Source organism: Falco punctatus, assembly GCF_963210335.1.
Source record: "Falco punctatus genome assembly, contig: scaffold_177, whole genome shotgun sequence".
In the NCBI taxonomy this organism is placed as follows: Eukaryota; Metazoa; Chordata; class Aves; order Falconiformes; family Falconidae; genus Falco; species Falco punctatus.
In genome coordinates this window covers 9,680-32,436 of record NW_027660204.1, presented here as the reverse complement: position 1 = coordinate 32,436, position 22,757 = coordinate 9,680, and the positions used below count along the sequence as shown (strand labels likewise).

General features: G+C 62.3%; 2 protein-coding genes across 3 annotated transcripts; one reads left to right on the top strand and one right to left on the bottom strand.

Annotated features, from left to right (window-relative positions):
- Positions 1-662: 662 nt before the first annotated feature.
- Positions 663-7,837, bottom strand: FBL (fibrillarin). The gene is made up of 9 exons (XM_080411686.1): positions 7,770-7,837; positions 6,418-6,471; positions 5,399-5,554; positions 4,800-4,894; positions 3,680-3,850; positions 3,062-3,194; positions 2,225-2,337; positions 1,387-1,532; positions 663-806 (listed from the first exon to the last, which is right to left on the bottom strand). The coding sequence occupies exons 1-9, from the start codon at positions 7,777-7,779 to the stop codon at positions 785-787; spliced, it is 900 nt and encodes a 299-aa protein (XP_080267812.1). The 5' UTR covers positions 7,780-7,837; the 3' UTR covers positions 663-784.
- Positions 7,838-8,834: 997 nt separating this feature from the next.
- COX6B1 (cytochrome c oxidase subunit 6B1) lies at positions 8,835-11,714 on the top strand. Of its 2 annotated transcripts, none has more exons than XM_080411687.1 (4): positions 8,835-8,979; positions 10,536-10,654; positions 10,791-10,891; positions 11,527-11,714. In XM_080411687.1, exons 1-4 carry the CDS (start codon positions 8,837-8,839, stop codon positions 11,578-11,580), a joined length of 417 nt encoding a protein of 138 aa, XP_080267813.1. In that variant the 5' UTR covers positions 8,835-8,836; the 3' UTR covers positions 11,581-11,714. The 2 variants fall into 2 exon arrangements, with proteins under 2 accessions (XP_080267813.1, XP_080267814.1); XM_080411688.1 differs by having other exon boundaries at positions 8,877-9,019.
- Positions 11,715-22,757: the final 11,043 nt, after the last annotated feature.

Below are 22,757 nucleotides of genomic sequence, written 5' to 3'. Positions count from 1 at the left end.
CCCCACCCCCCACCCGCTAATTACCCTCCCATGGGATTAATTGCCCCCCCTGCCCTAGTTACCCCCCAATTTACCCCCCAGGGTCTAATTACCCCCCCAATTTACACCCCCCGGGGTTAATTACCCCCCAGTCATGTCCCATCCCATCCCTCACTAATTACCCTCCCAGGGGATTAATTGCCCCCCCCAGGCTAATTACCCCCAATTTACCTCCCCCAGCTAATTACCCCCCCCGGGAATTAATTGCTCCCCCCTGGAACTAATTACCCCCCCCAGCTTACCCCCCACTGGTCTAATTACCCCCCCAGGGGATTAATTGCACCCCTCTGGGCTAATTACCCCCCAGTTTACCCCCCCCAGGAGATTAATTGCCCCCAAACTCCAGCTAATTACCCCCCAATTTACACCCCACCCCCCCACACCCCCCCAGCATTTAATTGTGTCCCCCCCTGCCCCGGCATGTAATTGTATCCCCCCTAATTACACCCCCCTCCCCGGGGGTTTAATTACACCCCCCAGTTAATTACCCCCCCATTTTGCCCCGCCAGGCTAATTACCCCCCCATTACTCCTCTCAGGGACTAATTGCCCCCCCCTCCCCCCAGTAACTGCGCCCCCCCCCCGATTAATTACCCCCCAACTAATTATACCCCCAGCCCCAAGTCGCATTTTTCCCTTTATTTTAATAAACCCCGCCCCTCCCCCCACCCCCCAAAAAAACCCCAAATCGCCAGAATTTGCCCCAAAATGGGGGAGGGGAGGGGGGAGTGGCAGGTGAAAAGACGTCACTTCTGCTTGGGGGGCGGCCTGGGGAGAGAGGGGGCACTGGTCAGTGACCAGTTCCTCCCAGTACGGCCCAGTCTCTCCCAGTATGGCTGCCAGTCCCGTCCCAGTATGGCCAGGTGCCCTCCCAGTATGGACCAGTCCCTCCCAGTATGGCCGCCAGTCCCCTCCCAGTCCAGCCCAGTGCCCTCAGTCGCCCCCAAGTCTCCTCCCAGCCCATCCCAGTCTGTCCCAGTGTCCCCCAGTCTCCACCCAGTCCCTCCCAGTGCCCCCCAAGTCCCCTCCCAGTCCATCCCTGTCCCCTCCCCACACTCCCAGTTCCCTCCAGTCCCCTCCCAGTCCATCCTAGTGCCCACCACTCCTCTCCCAGTCCATCCCACTGCCCTTCAAGCACCTCCCATTGCCTCCCAATGCCCTCCCAGTACCCCCACTCTCCGCCCAGTGCCCTCCTAGCCCTTCCTAGTACCCACAGTCCCCTCTCAATCCCTCCCAGTCCCCTCCTAGCCCCTCCCAGTGCGTCCCAGTCCCCTCCCAGTGTCCCTCAGTTCCCACCCAGTCCATCCCAGTGCCCTCCCAGTTCCCCCCCATTGCCCCCCAGTCCCACCTGTAGACGCCCACCACCACGGCGTGGTCCCTCTCATAGGGCTCCAGCGTCAGCTGCTCCTGCGGCTTCATCTGCTCAGCCGTCATCTTCCTCACCTCGCCCGCGAACACCGCCTCGGGCGCCGCCGTCGAGTCGATGCAGTTCGCCTGGGGGGGGGCCGGGGAGGGGGGTGAGGGGGAGGCTGGGGGACCCCCAGCAGGCGCCACACGCCTTACTGGATCTTACTGGGAGCTCGGGGACATGGCACTGGGTCATACTGGGAGGCTGGGGGGCTGTTACTGGGGCTCAATGGGAGCCCAGAGACCAGGAGACCTGTCACTGGTTCTTACTGGGAGCTTGGGGACATGGCACTGGGCCTTGCTGGGAGCCCAGAGACCCACTACTGGGCTCACAGGGAGCCTGGGCACATGTCACTGGGTCATACTGGGAGCCTGGGGACCCATAACTGCTCCCGCTTCCCAGTACTGGCCCCTACCGGTTCCCACTTCCCAGTACTGGTCCCTACTGGTGCCCAGTGGCCCTTTACTGGTCCATACTGGTGCCCGGTGTCCTGTTACTGGTCCTCACCAGCTCCTAGCACCCCATTACTGGTTCCCAGTAGTGGGTACTGGTCCCTACTGGTTCCCACTTCCCAGTACTAGCTGCTACTGGTTCCCACTTCCAGTACTGGTCCTTACTGGTTCCCAGTGGCCCTTTACTGGTCCTGACTGGTCCATACTGGTACCCAGCGCCCCATTACTGGTCCTCACCAGCTCCCGGTGCCCAAATACTGGTCAGTGGTGGGTACTGCTGCATACTGGTCTATACTGGTGCATACTAGCCCATACTGGTGGCTTACCTTGATGGAAATGACAAAGTGGCCACCGTTGCGCAGGAAGTTGTGGGCGTTGAGGGCCACGATGCGCGTCTGGTCGGGCTGTGCCACGTCGGCGAAGATCACGTCCACCATGCCTGGGGTGGGGGAGGGGACACCTCAGTCATGGGCACCCCAACCCCCACCCATCCCCCACCCCCGGACACCCCAACTTGTCCCCAAGACCTGGGAGACCCCAAAATACCTCCCAGCCACCCCGTCAACCCAGCCCTGCCCCCAAAAATCACCCCAAGAACCTCTCGGAGGTGCCTTGAAGGACCCTCCAGATGTTCTCCAGGAGCTCAGAGACCCCCAAAGTCTTCTCCAGCACCACCAAATGCCTCCAAGAGTTTCACAAAACCCCAAACTACATCAGAAACCTCTTGGAGACACCTTGAAGGACCCTCCAGACCTTCTCCAACACCTGCAAACCACCTTGAAGGCCACCTAGATCTTCTCCAGAACCTTCTAGAGACTCCCAAAGTCTTCTCCAGCACCACCAAATCCCTCCAAGAGCCTCACAAAACCCAAAACCACCTCAGAAACCTCTCAGAGGTGTATTGAAGGACCTCCAGACCTTCTAGAAAGCCACCAAACTGCCTTGAAGACCACCTACATGTTCTCCAAAACCTTCTAGAGACCCCCAAAGTCTTCTTCAGCACCACCAAATCCCTCCAAGAGCCTCGCAGAACCCAAAACTATGTCAGGAACATCTCAGAGGTGCCTTGAAGGACCCTCCAGACCTTCTCCAAGACCTCCAAACCACCCTGAAAGCCACCCAGATGTTCTCCAGAACCTTCTGGAGCAGTGGTGGTGCCTCACCAATGAGCATTCGGTACTTGTGGGGGTGCCGGGCGTCCTCAATGACCGGGATGACATTGGTGCGTTTCTTGGCCACGTTGATGAGGTCCCGGCCTGAGCGGTGGGAGAACTCGACGGCATAAACCAGCCCCTCCTGGAGAGGGGGACAGGTACTCATGGCAGGGGACATCTTCAGGGACATGGGGCCACCACCCAATGGACTTCCAGATCCAAGCCCACGGAGATGCCACCTCCAGGCTGTCCCCAAACCCACAGAGATACCACCTCCCCAAGCCCATGCAGATGCCACCTCCACGTTGTCCCCAGCCCCCTGGAGATGTCACCTCCAGAAGCCCATGCAGATGCCACCTCCCCAAGCCCATGCAGATGCCACCTCCCCAAGCCCATGCAGATGCCACCTCCCCAGCCCCCTGGAGATGCCACCTCCCCAGCCCCCTGGAGATGCCACCTCCCCAGCCCCCTGGAGATGCCACCTCCAGAAACATGTGCAGATGCCACCTCCCTGGCTCCCTGGAGATGCCACCACCACAACCCCATGCAGATACCACCTCCAGAACCCCATGGAGATGCCACCTCCTCCCCTCCCCCTCCCCCCAGGTGGTGGCCCCGTGTCCTCACCGGCCCCACGATGTCGGAGACATGGGACACTGTTGTCCCCGAGGCGGCGCCCAGGTACAGGACCTTGGTCCCCGGCCGGATGTGGATCTGGTCGATGCCACCCAAGATGGCAGCCGCCAACTTGGAGCGGAAGGGGTTCCAGGCGCGGTACTCCACCTTGGTGTCACCGTCCTGGGGACAGGGACACAGGTCACCTGGTGGTCACAGTGTCCCATGGACACCTCCAGCCACCAGTGCCAGCAGTATTGCCTCCCAGTGCCACCAGTATGGAGCCGAAGAAGGTCCTGGTGGTGGCCACCATCTTGGTAACACCACCGTGAGTCACTGTCATGATCATGGGGACATCGGGTGACATGTCACCCACCAGCTGTGGTGTCCCATGGACACTCCCAGCCACCAGTGCCACCTCCCAGTATGGAGCTGGAGAAGGTTGTGGTGATGGCCACCATCCTGGAAGTGGCCAACACCCTGGTGCCACCACCTTGATGTCACCATCCCGGGGACAGGGACATGGGGGGACAAGTCACCTGGTGGTCATGGTGCCCCGTGGACAGCCCCAGCCACCAGTGCCACCAGTATCGCCTCCCAGTGCCACCAGTACTGAGCCAGAGAAGTTCCTGGTGGTGACCAGCACCTTGGTGACACCACCATGAGTCACTATCATGGGGACAGGGACACAAGGGGACACGTCACCCACCAGCTGTGGTGTTCCATGGACACCCCCAGCCTCCCAGTGCCACCAGTGCCACTTCCCAGTGCTCCCAGTGCTCCCAGTATGGAGCTGGAGAAGGTCCTGGTGGTGGCCACCATCTTGGTGGAACCACCACAAGCCACTATCATGGTCATGGGGCCATCAGAGGACACGTCACCCACCAGCTGTGGTGCCCTATGGACTCCCCCAGCCTCCCAGTACCACCAGTATCACCTCCCAGTGCTCCCAGTATGGAGCTGGAGAACGTCCTGGTGCTCTTCTCTGGCTCTCCCAGTGGCACCAGTGCCTCCCAGTTGCCCCCAGCGCCCTCCCAGTGCTTGTCCAGTCCCTCCTGGTTACTCCCAGTCCCGCCCAATCCCCTCCCTGTCACACCCAGTACCCTCCCAGTCCCCCCAGTGCTCCCAGTACCTCCACCGCGATCCGTTTCTCCCCGTACACTGACTCCCCCGGCACCAGGTTCCGTGTCACCAGCGCATCCTCGCGGCCCCGGCAGATGAACACGCCTGGGGGAAGGGCAGCGCCCGCGGCACACAGCTGCCCCATGGCCCCTCCCCCACTGCCCCTACCCCCAGAGCCCCACCCCCACCCCCCCCTCCCCCCAAGGACCCAAAGCCCCTCCCCTCCCCCACAGCTCCTCCCAAGGACCCACAGCCCCTCCCCCCAGGATCCCCTGCCCCTCCCCCCAGGATCCCCTGCCCCTCCCCTCCACCCACAGCCCCTCCCCACTCCCCCCAAGGACCTCCCACCCCTCCCCCCTAGAGCCCCTCCCCCTCTCCTTGTCTCTCCCCCTCAGTTACAGCCCCTCCCCCCGCAGTCCCTCCCCACTCCCCCCAAGGACCCCCCGCCCCTCCCCCACAGCCCCTCCCCTCTAGCCCCTCCCCCACAACCCCTCCCCTTGCCCCTCCCCCAGAGCCCCTCCTTCTCCCAGCCCCTCCCCCCACCCCTTGCCCCTCCCCACAGCCTCACCCCAGCCCCTCCCCCCTCCCCCCAGCCCCGCCCCCACCCACCTTCGTGCCGATGCGGCTCCACCGTCACTTTCTTGCCGCCCTTGAAGCCGCCGCGGCCGCCCCTCCCCCCGCCCCTCCCCCCACCCCTCCCCCCCCGGGCCGGGCCGCCCCTCCCCCGCCCTGCGGAGCCGCCCCCGCGGGGCTGGAAACTGCCACCTGTGGGGGGGAAAGGAAACTGGGGTTACTGGGAGCACTGGGATGGGGGGAGGGACAGTGGGAATGGGGAAGGGGCACTGGCTTTACTGGGAGCAGTGGGAAAAGAAGGGGAGCACTGGGATAAGAAGAGGGGCAGTGGGAATGGGGTTGGGGCAGTGGGTTTACTGGGAGCACTGGGAAGGGGGTGGAGGAGCGCCGTGGTTACTGGGAGCACTGGGAATGAGGGAGGAGGAGCAGTGGGAATGGGGGAGGGGCCATGAGTTTACTGGGAGCACTGGGAAGGGGGGGAGGAGCACTGGGGTTACTGGGAGCACTGTGAAGGGGGGAGAGGCACCGGGTTTACTAGGAGCACTGGGAATGGGGGCACTGGGGTTACTGGGAGCACTGGGAAGGGGAGGGGAGCAGTGGGAATGGGGGAGGGGCACTGGGCACATTGGGGGAGGGGATGGAGAGGAAACTGGGCATGCCGGGAGGAGGCAGAAGGGAAGCTGGGTATACTGGGAGTGCAACCTAGCATACTGGCGAGGGGACAAAGAGGAAACTGGCCATACTGGGGACATACTGGGAAGGGATGGGGGGAACTAGGCACACTGGAAGTGTGACTGGGCATACTGGGGGAAGGGCAGATGGTAACTGGGCATACCGGGGAGTGAACAGAGTAGGAACTGGGTGTACTGGGGAGGAGGTAGAAGTGGAACTGGGCATACTGGGGGAGAGGACAGGGGGTAACTGGGCGTGCGGGGGGGAACTGGGCATACTGGGAAGGGGACAGGAAGTAACTGGCGGGGGGGGGGAGGGGTCAGACTGGGAGGGCACGGGGGTTCCCAGTGCCATACTGGGAACACTGGGAGGGCCCCACTCACCTCGGCCCCCCCGGAAGCCGCCGCGGCCGCCGCGCCCCCCCCGAGGGCTGAACCCTGTTGGGAGCCGCCGTCAAACTGGGAGCACTGGGAGGGACTAGGAGGGCTGCAGAGAGCTCCCAGTTCCTGCCCAGTAAGCCCCCCCTGGCTCCCAGTATTCCCAGTTTAGCTCAACTACCCTCTTGGTCACCCCCCAAGTACACCCCAGCTGCTCCCCAGTCCATCCCAGTTGCCCCCAGTGCCACTTCATTCCTCCCTCTTAACCTCCCAGTGCCATCCCAGTTACCCACCAGACCCTCCCAGCGCCATCCCAGTACCCCTCAGCCCCTCCCAGTTGCCCTCCAGTCCTCCCAATGCCCCCAATCCCATCCCAGTTACCCCCCAATCCCTTCCAGTACATACCAGCTCTCCCAGTGCCCCAGTACATCCCAGTCCTATCCCAGTTACCCCCCAGTCCCATCCCAGTGCCCCCAGTCCCTCCCCAGTTACCCCGTCCCTCCCAGTCCCATCCCAGCCCCCCAGTACATCCCAGTGCCCCCCAGTTACCCCCCAGTCCATCCCAGTTAGCCCAACTACCCCCAAGTAAATCCCAGCCCTCCCAGTGCCCCCCAGTCCACCCCTAGTCCCATCCCAGTTACCACCCAGTACCTCCCAGTTACCCCCAGTGCCACGCTAGTCCCTCCCAGTGCCCCCCCGCACATCCCAGCCCTCCCTGTGCCCCCAGTATATCCCAGTCCATCCCAGTCACCCCCCAGTCTCTCCCAGTGCCTCTGTTACCCCCCAGCTCATCCCAGTCCCCCCCAGTCCCATCCGAGTTACCACCCAGTCCCTCCCAGTTCCACCCAGTACATCCCAGCCCTCTCAGTACAGCCCAGCCCCCCCCCCCCCAGTTACTCCCTAGTCCCTCCCAGTCCCCTCCAGTCCACTCCCTCCCAGTCCATCCCTGACCCCCCCAGTCCCATCCCAGTTACCCCCCAATCCCTCCCAGTGGCCCGCAGTCCCATCCCAGTTACCCCCCAGTTCCTCCAGTACATCCCAGCCCTCCCAGTTATCCCCCAGTCCCTCAGAGTCCCATCCCAGTCCCTTCCAGTCCCTCCCAGTGCCCCCAGTCCATGTCCATCCCACTCCCATCCCAGTTATCCCCAGTCCCTCCCACTTACCCGCAATCCCCCCCAAGTAAATCCCAGACCTCCCAGTGGCCCCCAGTCCTATCCCAGTACCCCCCAGTCTCTCCCAGTTACCCCCCAGTCCCTCCCAGTACATCCCAGCCCTCCCAGTGCCCCCAGTCCATCCCACTCCATCCCAGTTACCCCCCAGTCTCTCCCAGTCCTTCCCAGTTCCCCCCCAGTCCCCACCTGGCCTCATCCCGCCGCTGCTCCACGCGGGCCCACACGCGCCTCTGCCCCGGATCCGGAAGCGCCGCCCCAGGCCCCGCCCCCTCCCTGGCACCGCACACGAGCGTCCCGCCCCCTCGGCGTCAAGGCCCCGCCCCAAGCCGGGCGGAAGTGCTCGGGGAGGGCAGCAGCGGCAACCCCGGGTCCTAGAGCCCGCCGGAGACCCCGAAACGCCCCTGGGGACCCCCCAGGGAACACGGAGGGTGCTGGGGCGGATTTGGGGGGGTTCTGAGGGGCTTTTAGGGGTCCGAGGGGGGTCTGTGGACAGAAACGGGGATTTTGGGGGGTCCTGGGGGGGATTTAGGGGGTCCTGAGGGGTTTTGGGGGTGCTGGGGGGATCTGGGTACAGAAATGGGGGGTTTGGGAGGTTCTAGGGGTATTTGGGGGGTTCTGGGGCCATTTTGTGGGGTCCTGGGGGGGTCTTTGGGCAGGAATGGGCCATTTTGGGGGGTCTGGGACCCATTTTAGGGGTCCTGGGGGGGGTCTGTGCTTAGGGATGGGCCATTTTGGGGGGAGTGGGGGGATCCTGGGGTGATTTTGGGGGTCTTTGGGCAGGTATGGGCCATTTTCGGGGTCCCGGGGTGTCCTGGGACCATTTTGGGGCGTCCTGGGGGGTTCTTTGGGCAGGGCTGGGCAATTTTGGGGGTCCTGGGGGGGTCTTTGGGCAGGAATGGGCAATTCTTGGGGGTCTGGCGCCCATTTTGGGGGTCCTGGGGGGTCTGTGCTTAGGGATGGGCCATTTTGGGGGTCTCTGGGGGGGGTCTTTGGGCAGGAATGGGCCATTCTGGGGGCTCTGGGGCCCATTTTGGGCGTCCTGGGGGGGGGTCTTTGGGCAGGGATGAGCCATTTTGGGGGCCCTGGGGTCCCCAGAGGGTGTTTGGGGGTCCTTGGGGGGCACTTCCGGGTAGGCGCGGGGTCCTCCCACCGCGGGCGACGCTCAGTCCTCCTATGTCCTCTCTATGGCCGCCGCGGTCCTCCGAGCTCCCGCCCCCACCCTCCGCCTGGGTCGCTCTACCCGCCGCATCTCTATGGCCCCTCGGCTTAGGTTCGCTGGGCTGGTACTACGCCACTTCCGGCGGCGCGCTGCGCTTCCGCTGCGTCTCGTTGGTTCCGGTTCCGGCTCGGGGGCGGCGGTGGTGAAAGTCACTTTGAGTCGTGTCGGTGGTACCGGGTGAGGCGGGGAACTGGGAGCTACTGGGAGCGCTGGGGAGGTTAGTGGGGGCTATTGGGAGGGCACGGGGGTGTTGCTGGGAGGGTTACTGGAGGCACTGGGGCGTTGCTGGGAGGGCTACTGGGAGGGTTACTGGTGGCGCTGGGGGGTTACTGGGAGGGTTATTGGTGGCGCTGGGAGGCACTGGGACTGTTACTGGGAGGGCTACTTGGGAGGGCTGCTGGTGGTACTGAGGCATTACTGGGAGGGTTGTTGGTGGCACTTGGCTGTTCCTGGGAGGGCACTGGGGAAGCACTGGGGGGCTACTTGAGGGGCACTGGGTGGTTACTGGGGCTACCGGGAGGGCACTGGGGGGGCTCTGGGGGGGTTACTCTGAGGCTACTGGGGGTTACTGGGGTACTGGGCGGGCACTGGGGGGGTTAATGGGGTGTTACCGGTGGCACTGGGGGCTTACTGGGAGCCACTGGGGAGGTTACTGGTCGGGCACTGGGGGGCTTACTGGGAGGTTACTGGGAGGCACTGAAGGGCTACTGGTGGGTTACTGGGCAGTTACTGGTGGCACTGGGTGGTTACTGGGCGGGCACTGTGGGGGTTACTGGGAGGCACTGGAGGGCTACTGGTGGGTTACTGGGAGGCACTGGTGGGTTACTGGGCGGCGTTACTGGAAGGCACTGGGGGGGTTACTGGTGGGTTACTGGGAGGGCACTGGCGGGGAGGTTAATTAGCTCGGGGGGCGTAATTAGATGGGGGGGTAATTAGCCGCACTAATTTGCGCCCATTACCCTCCTTTCTCCTACACAACTGGGTTAATTATTGCTGAGGGGGTTAATTATTCTGGGGGGGACTATTAATCAATGCTGAATTAGCTTAATTAACTCCTAACTAATTAGTAGAGCTAATTAGCCCCTTTAAAATTAACTCTGGTAAAGCTGTTTGTTTCCTTATTATAATTATGGAGTTAATTAACGAGCATCTTTTGTGTATGTGGGGTAGTTAATTAGTCCCAGAGAGAGTTAATGACTTTGAGAGGAATATTAATTAGTCCTGGGGGATTAATTAATCCTGTTAATTAGTTACAGAGTAGCTGGGTCTGTCCTTGGTGGTGTTTGTTGTGGTGTTACGGCCGCAAACGATGGATTAATTACTACCTGGGGTGATTAATTATCCCAAGAGGGGGCTAATTACCCTCAGAGATTATTAATTACCCGGGTGGGTGGTAATTAACCCTGTTAATTAGATAATAGAGTAGATAGGTCTATCCCTGTGGCTGTTCCTTACTGGTTTTGTTGGTGTTATGGCCACAAATGATGGTTTAATTACTCCCAGAGGTGATTAATTATCTCAAGGGGGGACTAATTGCCCTCAGAGGAATATTAATTAGCCTTATTAATTAGTTAATAGAGTAGCTGGGTTTGTCCTTGGTGGTGTTTGTGCTGGTGTTATGGCCACAAACGATGGATAAATTCCCTCGGGGGGTGTGTGTTAATCACTCCGGGGGGCAGGGGATGGCTAATTAACCCCTTCTGCATCATTAACGAGCGCCGGCTGCTAATTAGGCCGCTAATTAGCATGGCGGAGGACATCAAGGCCAAGCTGGAGCATTACAAGACGGCTCCTTTCGACAGCCGCTTCCCCAACCAGAACCAGACGCGCAACTGCTGGCAGAACTACCTGGGTACTGCCCCTCCCCCCCCGGGCCACCAGGGACCCCCCAGGGGCCACCAAGGTCCCTTCCTCCCACCCGGGGGGGTCCCCCTCGGTGTCTCCTCAGTGTCCCCTCACACACACAACCCCTCCCGCCCCCCCCACAGATTTTCACCGGTGCCAGAAGGCGATGGCGGCCAAAGGGGCAGACGCCAGCCCCTGCCAGTGGTACCAGCGGGTCTACAGGTCCTTGTGTCCCACCTCCTGGGTGAGGGTCCCCAAAGCTCACCAGGTGTCCCCAAGGGTCAATAGGGGTCAATGAGGATCAACAAGGGTGTCCTCAAAGTTCTGCAAGGGTCAATGTGGGTCACCAAGGGTGTCACCAAGGGTCGGTCACCAGGAGTCAGCAAAGGTCAACATGGGTCAACAAGGTGTACCCCAGGGTCAACAAGGATGCCCCCAGGGTCAACAAGGGTGTCTACAAGGGTCAACAGGGGGTCCCCAAATGTCACCACAGGTCCCCAAGGGTCACCAGGGCTCCCCAAATGTCACCAAGTGTCCCCAGGGTGTCCCCATGGTGTCTCCATCGTCCTTGGGTCCCTCAGGGTCCCCCAGGGTGTCACCAAGTGTCCTCAGAGTGTCCCTGTGGTGTCCCCATGGTCCTTGGGTCCCCCAAGGTGCCCCCTAGTGTCACTATGTGTCCCCAGGGTGTCCCCAAGTGTCCCCAGAGGGTCCCCAGGGTGTCCTCAAGGTGTCTCCAAAGGTCCCCAGGGTGTCCCCATGGTCCTTGGGTCCCTCAGGGTCCTCCAGGGGGGACCCAAGTGTGCCCAGGGGGTTTGTGTCTGTGTATTGTGCCCCACCCTCCGCACCCCGGTGTCACCTTGTCCCCTTCCCCCCCCCCAGGTGACCACGTGGGACGAGTACCGCGAGGAGGGGACCTTCCCCGGCAAAATCTGAGCAACCCCCACCCCTCCCCCACCCCAGAGCTGGAGGGGCGGGGACATGTGGGGACACCGCTGGGGGGGGGGGGGACGGGGACACGACACACACCGCTGTCACCTGCCTGGTGGCCAATAAAGGAGTGAACTGGTCACCTGTGTGGCTTTTACTGGGGGGGGAGGGGATGGGTGGAGGGGGGGGGCGGTGGGGGAGGGGACAGATCAAAGCCACCGACCACTCCTGGGAGCAAGAGTTTAATGAAGAAATTGGGGGGGACGGGGACACAACTCACCCCTCCCCCCCCGCCGTGTCCCCTTCCCCCCCTCCTTGGGGACACTATGGGGCCAAGGGGAAGCGGGGGAGGGGCAGCAGGTGGCCCACCAGGTCCCCCGGGGCCACCAAGGTCTGGCCGAGGCCTCGCAGCGGCAGCACTTCCAGCAGCCGGCCTGGGGGGGGGGGCATGGTGGCCACCAACCACTTCGTGGCCCACCGGCCACCCCTGGTGGCCACCAACCACTCTTGGTGACCACCAGCCAGTCCTCATCCACCAGCCACCTGGTGGCCCACTGGCCACCTATGGTAGCCCACCAGCCACCTTGTTGCCCACCAACCACCTCGTTGCCCACCAACCACCTCGTTGCCCACCAACCACCTGGTTGCCCACCAGCCACCCCTGGTGGCCTAGTAGCCACCCCTGGTAACCACCAGCCACCTTGTTGCCCACCAGCCACTCTTTGGTGGCCACCATCCACCTGGTAGCCCACCACACCTGGTAGCCCACCAGCCACCATGGTGGCCACCAGCCCCGCCCCCCCCGGTGCCCCTCCCCCCCTCACCTGCCAGCAGGTCCCTTGGCTGCAGCCTGGGGGGGGATGCGCAGGTGGCCCTGGGGTGACAGCGGGGGAGGGGCCGGGGGCACCCCCGGGCTGGAGGGGACACGGAGGGGTGAGGGGGGGACATGGGGGGAGGGGACACTGAGAAGGGGACACCGAGAAGGGGACACCACGGGGGAGGGAACACCAAAGAGAGGTCACCATGGCGGAGGGGACACCATGGGGGAGGGGACACCATGGAGATGACATCATGGAGGGGACACCAAGGTGGGGACATCGAGGAGACGCCATGGAGGGGACACCAAAGAGAGGTCACCATGGGGGAGGGGACATCATGGAGGGGACACCAAAGCCACCATGGACCCACAGGGACATCACAGCTGCCCATGGAGGTGACATCATGGCTGCCCATGCCTGGTAGACCACTCCACACCCCCCAAGTCCCCCCCTTGTCCCCTCCCCCCCCAATGTCCCCATGGTCCCTAACTCACGGCAGATGTCGGGTGTTCTCCAGTGTCCCACCCACGCTCCCGCCTGGTGACAAGCCGCCTCGTAGGCACTGAGCACCTCCTGGAGAACCATCTGGAGAACTTCCTGGTGGCCCTTCTGGAGAACTTCTTGGTGGCCCTCCTGGAGAACCTCCTGGAGAACCTCCTGGTAGCCCTTCTGGAGAACTTCTTGGTGGCCTTCCTGGAGAACCTTCTGGAGAACCTTCTGGAGAACCTCCTGGTAGCCCTTCTGGAGAACTTCTTGGTGGGCCTCCTGGAGAACCTTCTGGAGAACCTCCTGGTAGCCCTTCTGATGGCCTTCCTGGTGGCCCTCCTGGACAACCTTCTGGAGAACATTCTGGAGAACCTCCTGGTGGCCCATCGCAGCTTCACAAAGCTCCTGCAGGCAGATGCTGTAGAAGACCCCGGGGGCCACCCTGGGGTGACAGGCCCCAAAGGGCCCTCGGGGATCCTTCAGGACCCCGCAAAGCTCCTGGTGCCGCCGCTTCCACTGGGGGGGTTGGTGGCATGGGGGGGGGAGGGGACAGCTGGGGGTGGGGTCCACGTGGCCACCGTCGTTGCTGGGGCCACCGTCGAAGTTGCCGCAGAGGCCGCAGGTGCTGTTCCGGTGCTGGGGGGTCACGGTGATAGTCACCCCCACCCCGGGGCCAGCGGTGACGCGGAGGCCAGAGCCGGTGGCCACCAGGAGGGTGGTGGCACCCCAGGAGGTGACACAGGTGGCCCCGCCCCCCCGGCAGGTGGGCAGCGGCACGGCGGCACCGTCCACCTGGGGGGGGGGGGAGGGGGGGACACACTTAGGGGGCTGCCCCACGTGGTCCCCCCTGAGGGGTCTTTCCAGATGGTGGCCACGTGTCCTCTGACCTTCTCCAGAGCTTCGTGGCCTCCACCAGCCCCACAACCTTCTGGAACCTTCTGCAGCCCCACAACCTTCTCCAACCTTCTCCACCCCTGCAACCTCCTCCAACCTTCTCCAGCCCTCCAACCTCCTCCAGACCTCGAACCTTCTCCAACCCCCCAACCTTCTCTAGCCCCACAACCTTCTCCAGATCTCCAACCTTCTCCAGCCCCACAACCTCCTCCAACCTTCTCCAGACCCACAACTTTCTCCAACTCTCTCCAGCCCCCCAATCTTCTCCAACCTTCTCCAGCCCCCCAACCTTCTCCAACCTTCTCCAGCCCCACAAGCTTCTCCAGCCCCACAACCTTCTCCAACCTTCTTCAGCCCCCCAACCTCCTCCATCCATCCATCCATCTATCCATCCATCCATCCTCTTCCCCCCCACCCCCCCTCCCCTCCCCTCCGCTCCCTCACCTCCACGCTGCCCAGCCGCGCCCCCTGTAGCACCCACTGGTGCTTCCCCACGCTCACAGTCACCCTCCGGCCTCCAGTGCCACCGCGGGGCTGGGGGGTGACGGTGACCTGGAAGGGGGGGTGGGGCCCGGGGGGGCCACAGCTCCGCGCCACCACATAGGGGCAGTGACCCCCAGCGGCCGCAGGCGCCCCGTCGAAGGTCACGTAGTGACGTGTCCCCACGGCGCGGCAGGTGCCTGGGGGGCTGGTGGCCCCTGATGCTTCCACCGCTGCCGTTGCCACCCTTGCTCCCACCGCTGCCTTTGCTCCCACCGCTGCCGTCGCTGCCCTCGCTGCCGTCACTGGGCACCCCGCAGCATCATGGGGGGATGCGCAGCCCTCCCGGCACCCTTGGGCACAGCTGGGGGTGCAGAGGGTGTAGCGGGTGCCCACCGGGCACTTGGGGGCTGTGGGGGGAGGGGAGGGGGGGCGGGTTGGGTGCTGCCCGGGTGCCTGGGACACCCCCATCCCCACCCCGGAAGGGGTCTGGGACCCCCTGGGGGGCGCTGTGAGGGGTAGGAACACACCCCTCCCCCAACACTTGGGTGCTGTGTGGATCCCTGGGTGCTCTGTGTGGCTGGAGCCCCCCAACCTGGGTCCTGGGGTGTTCTATGGGGCCTGGGGGTGCTCTATGGGTCCCTGGGTGGTCTATGGGGCTGGACCCCCACCCACCCACACACCTGGGTGCTCTATGGGTCCCGGGGTGCTCTATGGGTCTGGGGGTGCTCTATGGGTCCCTGTCCCCCCTGCCTCTCCCCCGCCCCCTCCCCCGCCTCCCCGGTTGGGTGACTCACGGCAGAAGCCCTGTGAACGCCATTCCAGAACCTTCTCCCCAGCCTTCTGGCAGGCGGCGGCGTAGGCGGCGATGACGCGGCAGGCGCCGTCCCCGCGACACCCGTCAGCCGCGCAGTCCCGGTAGTAGGTCCCAGGGTGAACGGCCGCGTGGCAGAGCCGGAAGGGCCCCCCCTCCTCCAGCAGCACCCCGCATCCCCCCTCCCCCCCTTTCTGCCCTGTCCCACACACCCCCACCTCCCCGCACCCCCCTTCCCCCCCTCCCCCCACCCGCCACCCCGCTGCCGGCCTCGCGTCGTTGCGGGGGTCGCCATCACCATCACCGCAGAGGCCGCACAGACGCCCCCCATACTCCCCAGGTACCTGGACGGTGACGTGGCCGTTGCGCCCATCGAAAGCCACCATCACCCCCTGGGGGGTCTGGGCCACCAATTCCCACCCCCGGGCCACCACGGTGACAGATGAGGGACCCCCGGCATGGGGCAGTGGGGTGGGCACGCCGTTCACCTGCGGGGGCGGGGGGTGGGGCAAAGGGGGAGTGGGCCAGTGGGCACCAGCAACCTGCTTGCTAGCCCAGGGCAACCTGCTCACTAGCCATGGGGAACCTTCTTACTAGCCACTGGCAACCTGCTCGCTAGCCCATGGCAACCTGCTCACTGGCCACCAACCACCTTCTCACTAGCCACCAGCAACCTGCTCGCTAGCCCATGGAAACCTGCTCACTGGCCACCAGCAACCTTCTCACTAGCCACCGGCAACCTGCTCAGTGGCCACCAACCACATTCTCACTAGCCCCTGGACACCTTCTCACCAGCCCCTGGACACCTTCCTCACTGGCCACCAACAATCTTCTCACTAGCCCCGGTGACCTTCTCACTAGCCCCTGGTGACCTTCTCACTGGCCACAAACCACCTTCTCACCAGCCACCAACCACCTTCTTACTGGTCCCTGGGCAACCTTCTTGCTAGCCCATGGCAACCTTCTCAGTAGTCACCAACCACCTTCTCACTAGCCCCTGGCAACCTCCTCACCAGCCACTGCTCACTGGCCACCAACAATCTTCTCACTAGCCCCTGGTGACCTCAGCAGCCACTAACCACCTTCTTGCTGGCCACCAACCATCTTCTCACTGGCCACCAACCACCTTCTCACTGGCCCTTGGTGACCTTCTCACTAGCCATGGGCAACCTCCTCCCCTGCCCCCCCAACCTGCTCCCTCTCTCCCCTCCTCCCTCCCCCTCCCTTACCCCTCCCCCCATGGCTACTCACCATCACCCGCCAGGGGTCCAGCGCCACCCGCGTGCCAGGCACCAGCACCTGGACGCCCACGATGCCGCCAGGGCCACCGCGCAGCAGCACGCGGAAGGATGCGGCCCCACGGGCGCCGGGGCAGAGCCCGGCCAGGAGGTAGAGGCAGGAGATGGGGAAGTGGCGGTGGAGAAGGTCGAAGGTCCGGAGGTGGCCCAGGCCCAGGGCGGAGCAGGTGGCGGCAGAGGGAGTGGGAGGGGAGGTGGGGGGGGGGATGGGCGAGGGGGCGCAGGGCTCCTGGGGGGGTGTGGGGGAGCAGGGGGGAGCTGCGGGGGCAGGAGGAGCGAGGGTTGGTCCAGGTTGCCTTCTGGAAGGGTTCGCCAACCGGCTTCCAGCCTTCCACCCACCTGCACCCATTAGACCCGTTGGTGTCCTTCTCCACCTGCTCCTCCAGCCCTCTGTCCTTCTGCACCCACTGATCTACCTGCTCCTCCATCCCTCCATCTTTCTACTGTTTCTCCATCCCTTCATCCTTCTTCACCCACTGATCCCTCTGCTCCTCCATCCTTCTCCATCCACTGATCCCTCTGTTCCTCCATCCCTCCATCCTTCTACTGTTTCGCCATCCCTCCATCTTCCTTCACCCACTGATCTCCCTGCTCCTCCATCCCTTCATCCTGCTACTGTTCCTCCATCCTTCCACCCTTCTTCTGTTGATCCCTCTGCTCCTCCATCCCTCTTCACCCACTGATCTCCCTGCTCTTTCATCCCTCCATCTTCCTTCACCCACTGATCCCTCTGCTCCTCCATCCCTCCATCTTTCTACTGTTTCTCCATCCCTTCATCCTTCTCCATCCACTGATCTACCTGCTTCTCCATCCCACCATCCTCCTCCACCTCTTCCTCTATTCCCCCACCCACAGCTCCATTCCCCTCCCCCCACCAACCCCCACCCCCTCCCTCCCCCCCCTCAGCCTGCACCCACAGACCCCTCCCCACCCCACTCACAGCACCGCATCCCCTGTCCCACGCTGTCCCCCTCCTCAGGGTGGCTGCAGACGCCGCAGAGCTGCCCCCGCAGCATCGCCGGCACCGTCACCGTCACCGCGCCGTCACCACCGAAGGCCACCCGCACGCCCACAGCCGTTGTCACCCGCCGCTGCCCCCCACGCCGCTCCAGGCGCACCCGCCCCCCCGCCAGCCAGAGGGGCAGGTGGACCTGGCGCCCGGCCACCTGTGGGTGAGGGGACACGGGTTGGCACTGATCCCCTCCCCCACCCCCCAGTTATGAGATCTGGGGGGTGGAAATGGGGCGAGAAGCTTCGGATGCCTCAAGGATGGAGAAGACACCCCACCCCACGCTGTCTCCTCACCCGTGCCATGGTCTCTTCTCCTCGGAGCAGGACCACCTCATAGCTGTCACCGCGGAGCGTGACGTGGCTGAAGGTGGCGCCTAGTCCCCTGCCCACCTGGCCGCCCACTGTGACCTGGAGAGTGGGCAACTGGGTGCTACAGGTGGTCACCAACGTCTGGGTGCAAGCTCCAGCCAAGCCGTAGTTCTTCCCGTCAAAGGCCCGGTAGTGCCAACGCCCCAAGACATGGCAGATGAGTGGGGGATGGGAGATGGGAACGCATCTGGGGGAACTTTCCACCATCTCACATATTGTCCCCTTGGAGCAACTCAGGTCATTGCAGGTTGGGATGACGGGAACGCATCTGGGGGAGGTTTCCACCATCTCACACCTTGTCCCCTTGGAGCAACTCAGGTCATTGCAGGTTGGGATGATGGGAACGCATCTGGGGGAACTTTCCACCATCTTGCATGTCGTTCCAGGTGGACAATTCAGGGCATTGCAGGATGAGATGATGGGAATGCATCTGGGGGAGGTTTCCACCATCTCACACCTTGTTCCCTTTGGACAATTGAGGTCACTGCAGGTTGGGATGATGGGAACGCATCTGGGGGAGCTTTCCACCATCTCACACCTTGTCCCCTTGGAGCAACTCAGGTCATTGCAGGTTGGGATGACGGGAACGCATCTGGGGGAGGTTTCCACCATCTCACACCTTGTCCCCTTGGAGCAACTCAGGTCATTGCAGGTTGGGATGATGGGAACGCATCTGGGGGAACTTTCCACCATCTTGCATGTCGCTCCAGGTGGACAACTCAGGGCATTGCATGATAGGGTGATGGCTACACATTTGGGCCAACCCTCCACCATCTTGCATGTCATCCCTGCTGGGCAACGCAGGTCTTTACATGATGGTTTGTTGGGGACGCATCTGGGGGAGGTTTCCACCAGCTGGCATGTCGTTCCTGGGGGGCAGCGCACGTCGTCGCAGGATGGCTTCTTGGGCATGCACTTGGGCCAGTTCTCCACCACCTGGCAGGTGGTCCCAGCTGGACAATGCATATCGTTGCACGACGGCTTGTTGGGCACGCACGTCGGCCAGTCCTTCACCACCTGGCAGGTGGTCCCCAGCGGGCAACGCACCTCAGTGCACGATGGCTTGTTGGGGACACAGGTGGGCCACCCCTCCACCACGCGGCAGGCGGTGCCATCGGCGCAGTGCATGGTGGCGCAGGTGGGCTTGGGGGCAACACAACGGGGGGCGCCCCCCACCACATCACACACAGTCCCAGGTTGGCAGGAGAGGTGGGCGCAGGTGGCTGCCCGGGCGCTCCTCGTCATCTCCATGCACTTGGGCCACCCTTGCACCACCCGGCATCTTGTCTGACTTGGGCACCGCAGGTCGCTGCAGGAGGGGACGCGGATGCAGCGGGGCCACCCGTTGAGGACCCTGCAGCCCATGCCCACCTTGCAGCGGAGGTTTTTGCAGGAAGGTCGGGAGATGCAGGCAGGGTGGCCGTGCACCATCACGCAGGTGGTGCCACGTTTGCAGGCAATGCTGTGGCAGGAGCCCGGAATGGTGATGCAGCGGGTGCCAACACAGGACAAGGGAGGTGATGGAAGCCCCTGAGAAAACGGGGGGTCATCAGCGGGGGGGTCCCAGGAGGTAGATGCAAAGAAGGAGGTGGGAAGACAACGTGGCCACCCATCAGTCACAGTGCACTCTGTGCCCTTGGGACAGTGGATGTCGCTGCAGGAGGGCAGGTGGTGGACACACTGGGGCCACCCATCTTTCATCTGGCACACCGTCTCCTTGGGACATTGGACATCACTGCAAGAAGGTCTCTGAATGGAGGTCTTGGTGTGGATGCACCGTGGCCACTCATCAACCATCTGGCACATGGTTCCCTTCTGGCACTGGACCTCACTGCAGGAAGGTGCATTGTGGACACACCGTGGTTGTCCATCCATCATCTTGCACGAGGTCCCTTGGGGACAGGGGGCATCAAGGCAAGAAGGTCTCCTTGGGGACATCTTCACTTGGACGCACCGTGGCCACCCATCCACCATCTGGCATGTGGTTCCCTTCTGGCACTGGACCTCCTGGCAGGAAGGACGATTTTGGACACACCGAGGCCAACCACTGACCATGTTGCATGTGGTCCCTTGGGGACAGTGGACATCACTGCAGGAAGGCTGGTGGTGGACACAGTGAGGCCACCCACCTGTCATCTTGCACATGGTCCCCTTGGGACATTGTAGGTCACTGCAAGAAGGTCTGCGAATGGAGGTCTTGGTGTGGACGCACCGTGGCCACCCATCAACCATCTGGCACGTGGTTCCCTTCTGGCACTGGATGTCCTGGCAGGACGGCAGGTGTTGGACACACCGTGGTTGGCCATTGATTAAGTTGCACATCGTCCCCTTGGGACAGTGGACATCATTGCATGAAGGTCTCCTTGGGGGCATCTTCATTTGGACACACCGTGGCCACCCATCCACCATCTGGCACGTGGTTCCCTTCTGGCACTGGACCTCCTGGCAGGAGGGCTGGCGGTGGACACAGTGGGGCCACCCATCTGTCATCTTACACACGGTCTCCTTGGGACATTGGACATCACTGCAAGAAGGTCTCTGAATGGAGGTCTTGGTTTGGATGCAGCGTGGCCACCCATCAACCATCTGGCACGTGGTTCCCTTCTGGCACTGGACCTCACTGCAGGAAGGCAGGTGGTGGACACACTGTAGTTGACTGTCCATCATCTTGCACATGGTCCCTTGGGGACAGTGAGTGTCATGGCAAGAAGGTCTCCTTGGGGCCATCTTCATTTGGACACACTGAGGCCACCCATCCACCATCTGGCATGTGGTTCCCTTCTGGCACTGGACGTCACTGCAGGAGGGTGGGTGGTGGACACACCGTGGATGGCCGTTGATCAAGTTGCATGTGGTCTCCTTGGGACAGTGGACATCATTGCAAGAAGGTCTCCATGGGTACATCTTCATTTGGATGCACTGTGGCCACCCATCCACCATCTGGCATGTGGTTCCCTTCTGGCACTGGACGTCATGGCAGGAGGGACGGTTTTGGACACACCGAGGCCAACCATTGACCACATTGCATGTGGTCTCTTGGGGACAGTGGACATCATGGCAGGAGGGCTGGCGGTGGACACAGTGAGGCCATCCATCTTTCATCTTGCACGTAGTCCCCTTGGGACATTGGAGGTTGCTGCAAGAAAGTCTCTGAATGGAGGTCTTGGTTTGGACACAACGTGGCCACCCATTCACCATCTGGCACATGGTTCCCTTCTGGCATTGGATGTCCTGGCAGGACGGCCGGTGGTGGACACAGTGAGGCCACCCATCTATCATCTGGCACACAGTCTCCTTGGGACACTGGACAAAACTGCAAGAAGGTCTCTGAATGGAGGTCTTGGTTTGGATGCACCGTGGCCACCCATCCACCATCTGGCACATGGTTCCCTTCTGGCACGGGATGTCATGGCAGGATGGCAGGTTTTGGACACACCGTGGTTGGCCATTGATTAAGTTGCACATCGTCCACTTGGGACAGTGGACATCATTGCATGAAGGTCTCCTTGGGGGCATCTTCACTTGGACACACCGTGGCCACCAATCCACCATCTGGCACGTGGTTCCCTTCTGGCAATGGATATCACTGCAGGAGGGCTGGTGGTGGACACAGTGAGGCCACCCATCTCTCATTTTGCACATGGTCCCCTTGGGACATTGGACATCACTGCAAGAAGGTCTACGAATGGAGGTCTTTGTGTGGACGCACCGTGGCCACCCATCAACCATCTGGCACGTAGTTCCCTTCTGGCACTGGACATTACTGCATGAAGGTGCGTTGTGGACACACTGTGGTTGACCGTCCATCACCTTGCACATGGTCCCTTGGGGACAGTGGGCATCATGGCAAGAAGGTCTCCTTGGGGACATCTTCACTTGGATGCACCGTGGCCACCCATCCACCATCTGGCATGTGGTTCCCTTCTGGCACTGGACGTCACTGCAGGAGGGCTGGTGGTGGACACAGTGGGGCCACCCATCTGTCATCTTGCATGTGGTCTCCTTGGGACATTGGAGGTCACTGCAAGAAGGTCTCTGGATGGAAGTCTTGGTGTGGACGCACCGTGGCCACCCATCAACCATCTGGCACGTGGTTCCCTTCTGGCACTGGACATCACTGCATGAAGGTGCGTTGTGGACACACTGTGGTTGACCGTCCATCACCTTGCACATGGTCCCTTGGGGACAGTGGGCATCATGGCAAGAAGGTCTCCTTGGGGACATCTTCACTTGGACACACCGTGGCCACCCATCCTCCATCTGGCACGTGGTTCCCTTCTGGCAATGGACATCACTGCAGGAGGGCTGGTGGTGGACACAGTGGGGCCACCCATCTGTCATTTTGCACATGGTCCCCTTGGGACATTGGACATCACTGCAAGAAGGTCTCTGAATGGAGGTCTTGGTGTGGACGCACCGTGGCAACCCATCAACCATCTGGCACGTAGTTCCCTTCTGGCACTGGACATTACTGCAGGAAGGTGCGTTGTGGACACACTGTGGTTGACCGTCCATCACCTTGCACATGGTCCCTTGGGGACAGTGGGCATCATGGCAAGAAGGTCTCCTTGGGGACATCTTCACTTGGACACACCGTGGCCACCCATCCTCCATCTGGCACGTGGTTCCCTTCTGGCAATGGATATCACTGCAGGAGGGCTGGTGGTGGACACAGTGGGGCCACCCATCTGTCATCTTGCATGTGGTCTCCTTAGGACATTGGACATCACTGCAAGAAGGTCTCCGAATGGAAGTCTTGGTGTGGACGCACCGTGGCCACCCATCAACCATCTGGCACGTGGTTCCCTTCTGGCACTGGACATCACTGCATGAAGGTGCGTTGTGGACACACTGTGGTTGACCGTCCATCATGTTGCACGTGGTCCCTTGGGGACAGTGAGTGTCATGGCAAGAAAGTCTCCTTGGCAACATCATCATTTGGATGCACTGTGGCCACCCATCCACCATCTGGCATGTGGTTCCCTTCTGGCACTGGATGTCCTGGCAGGACGG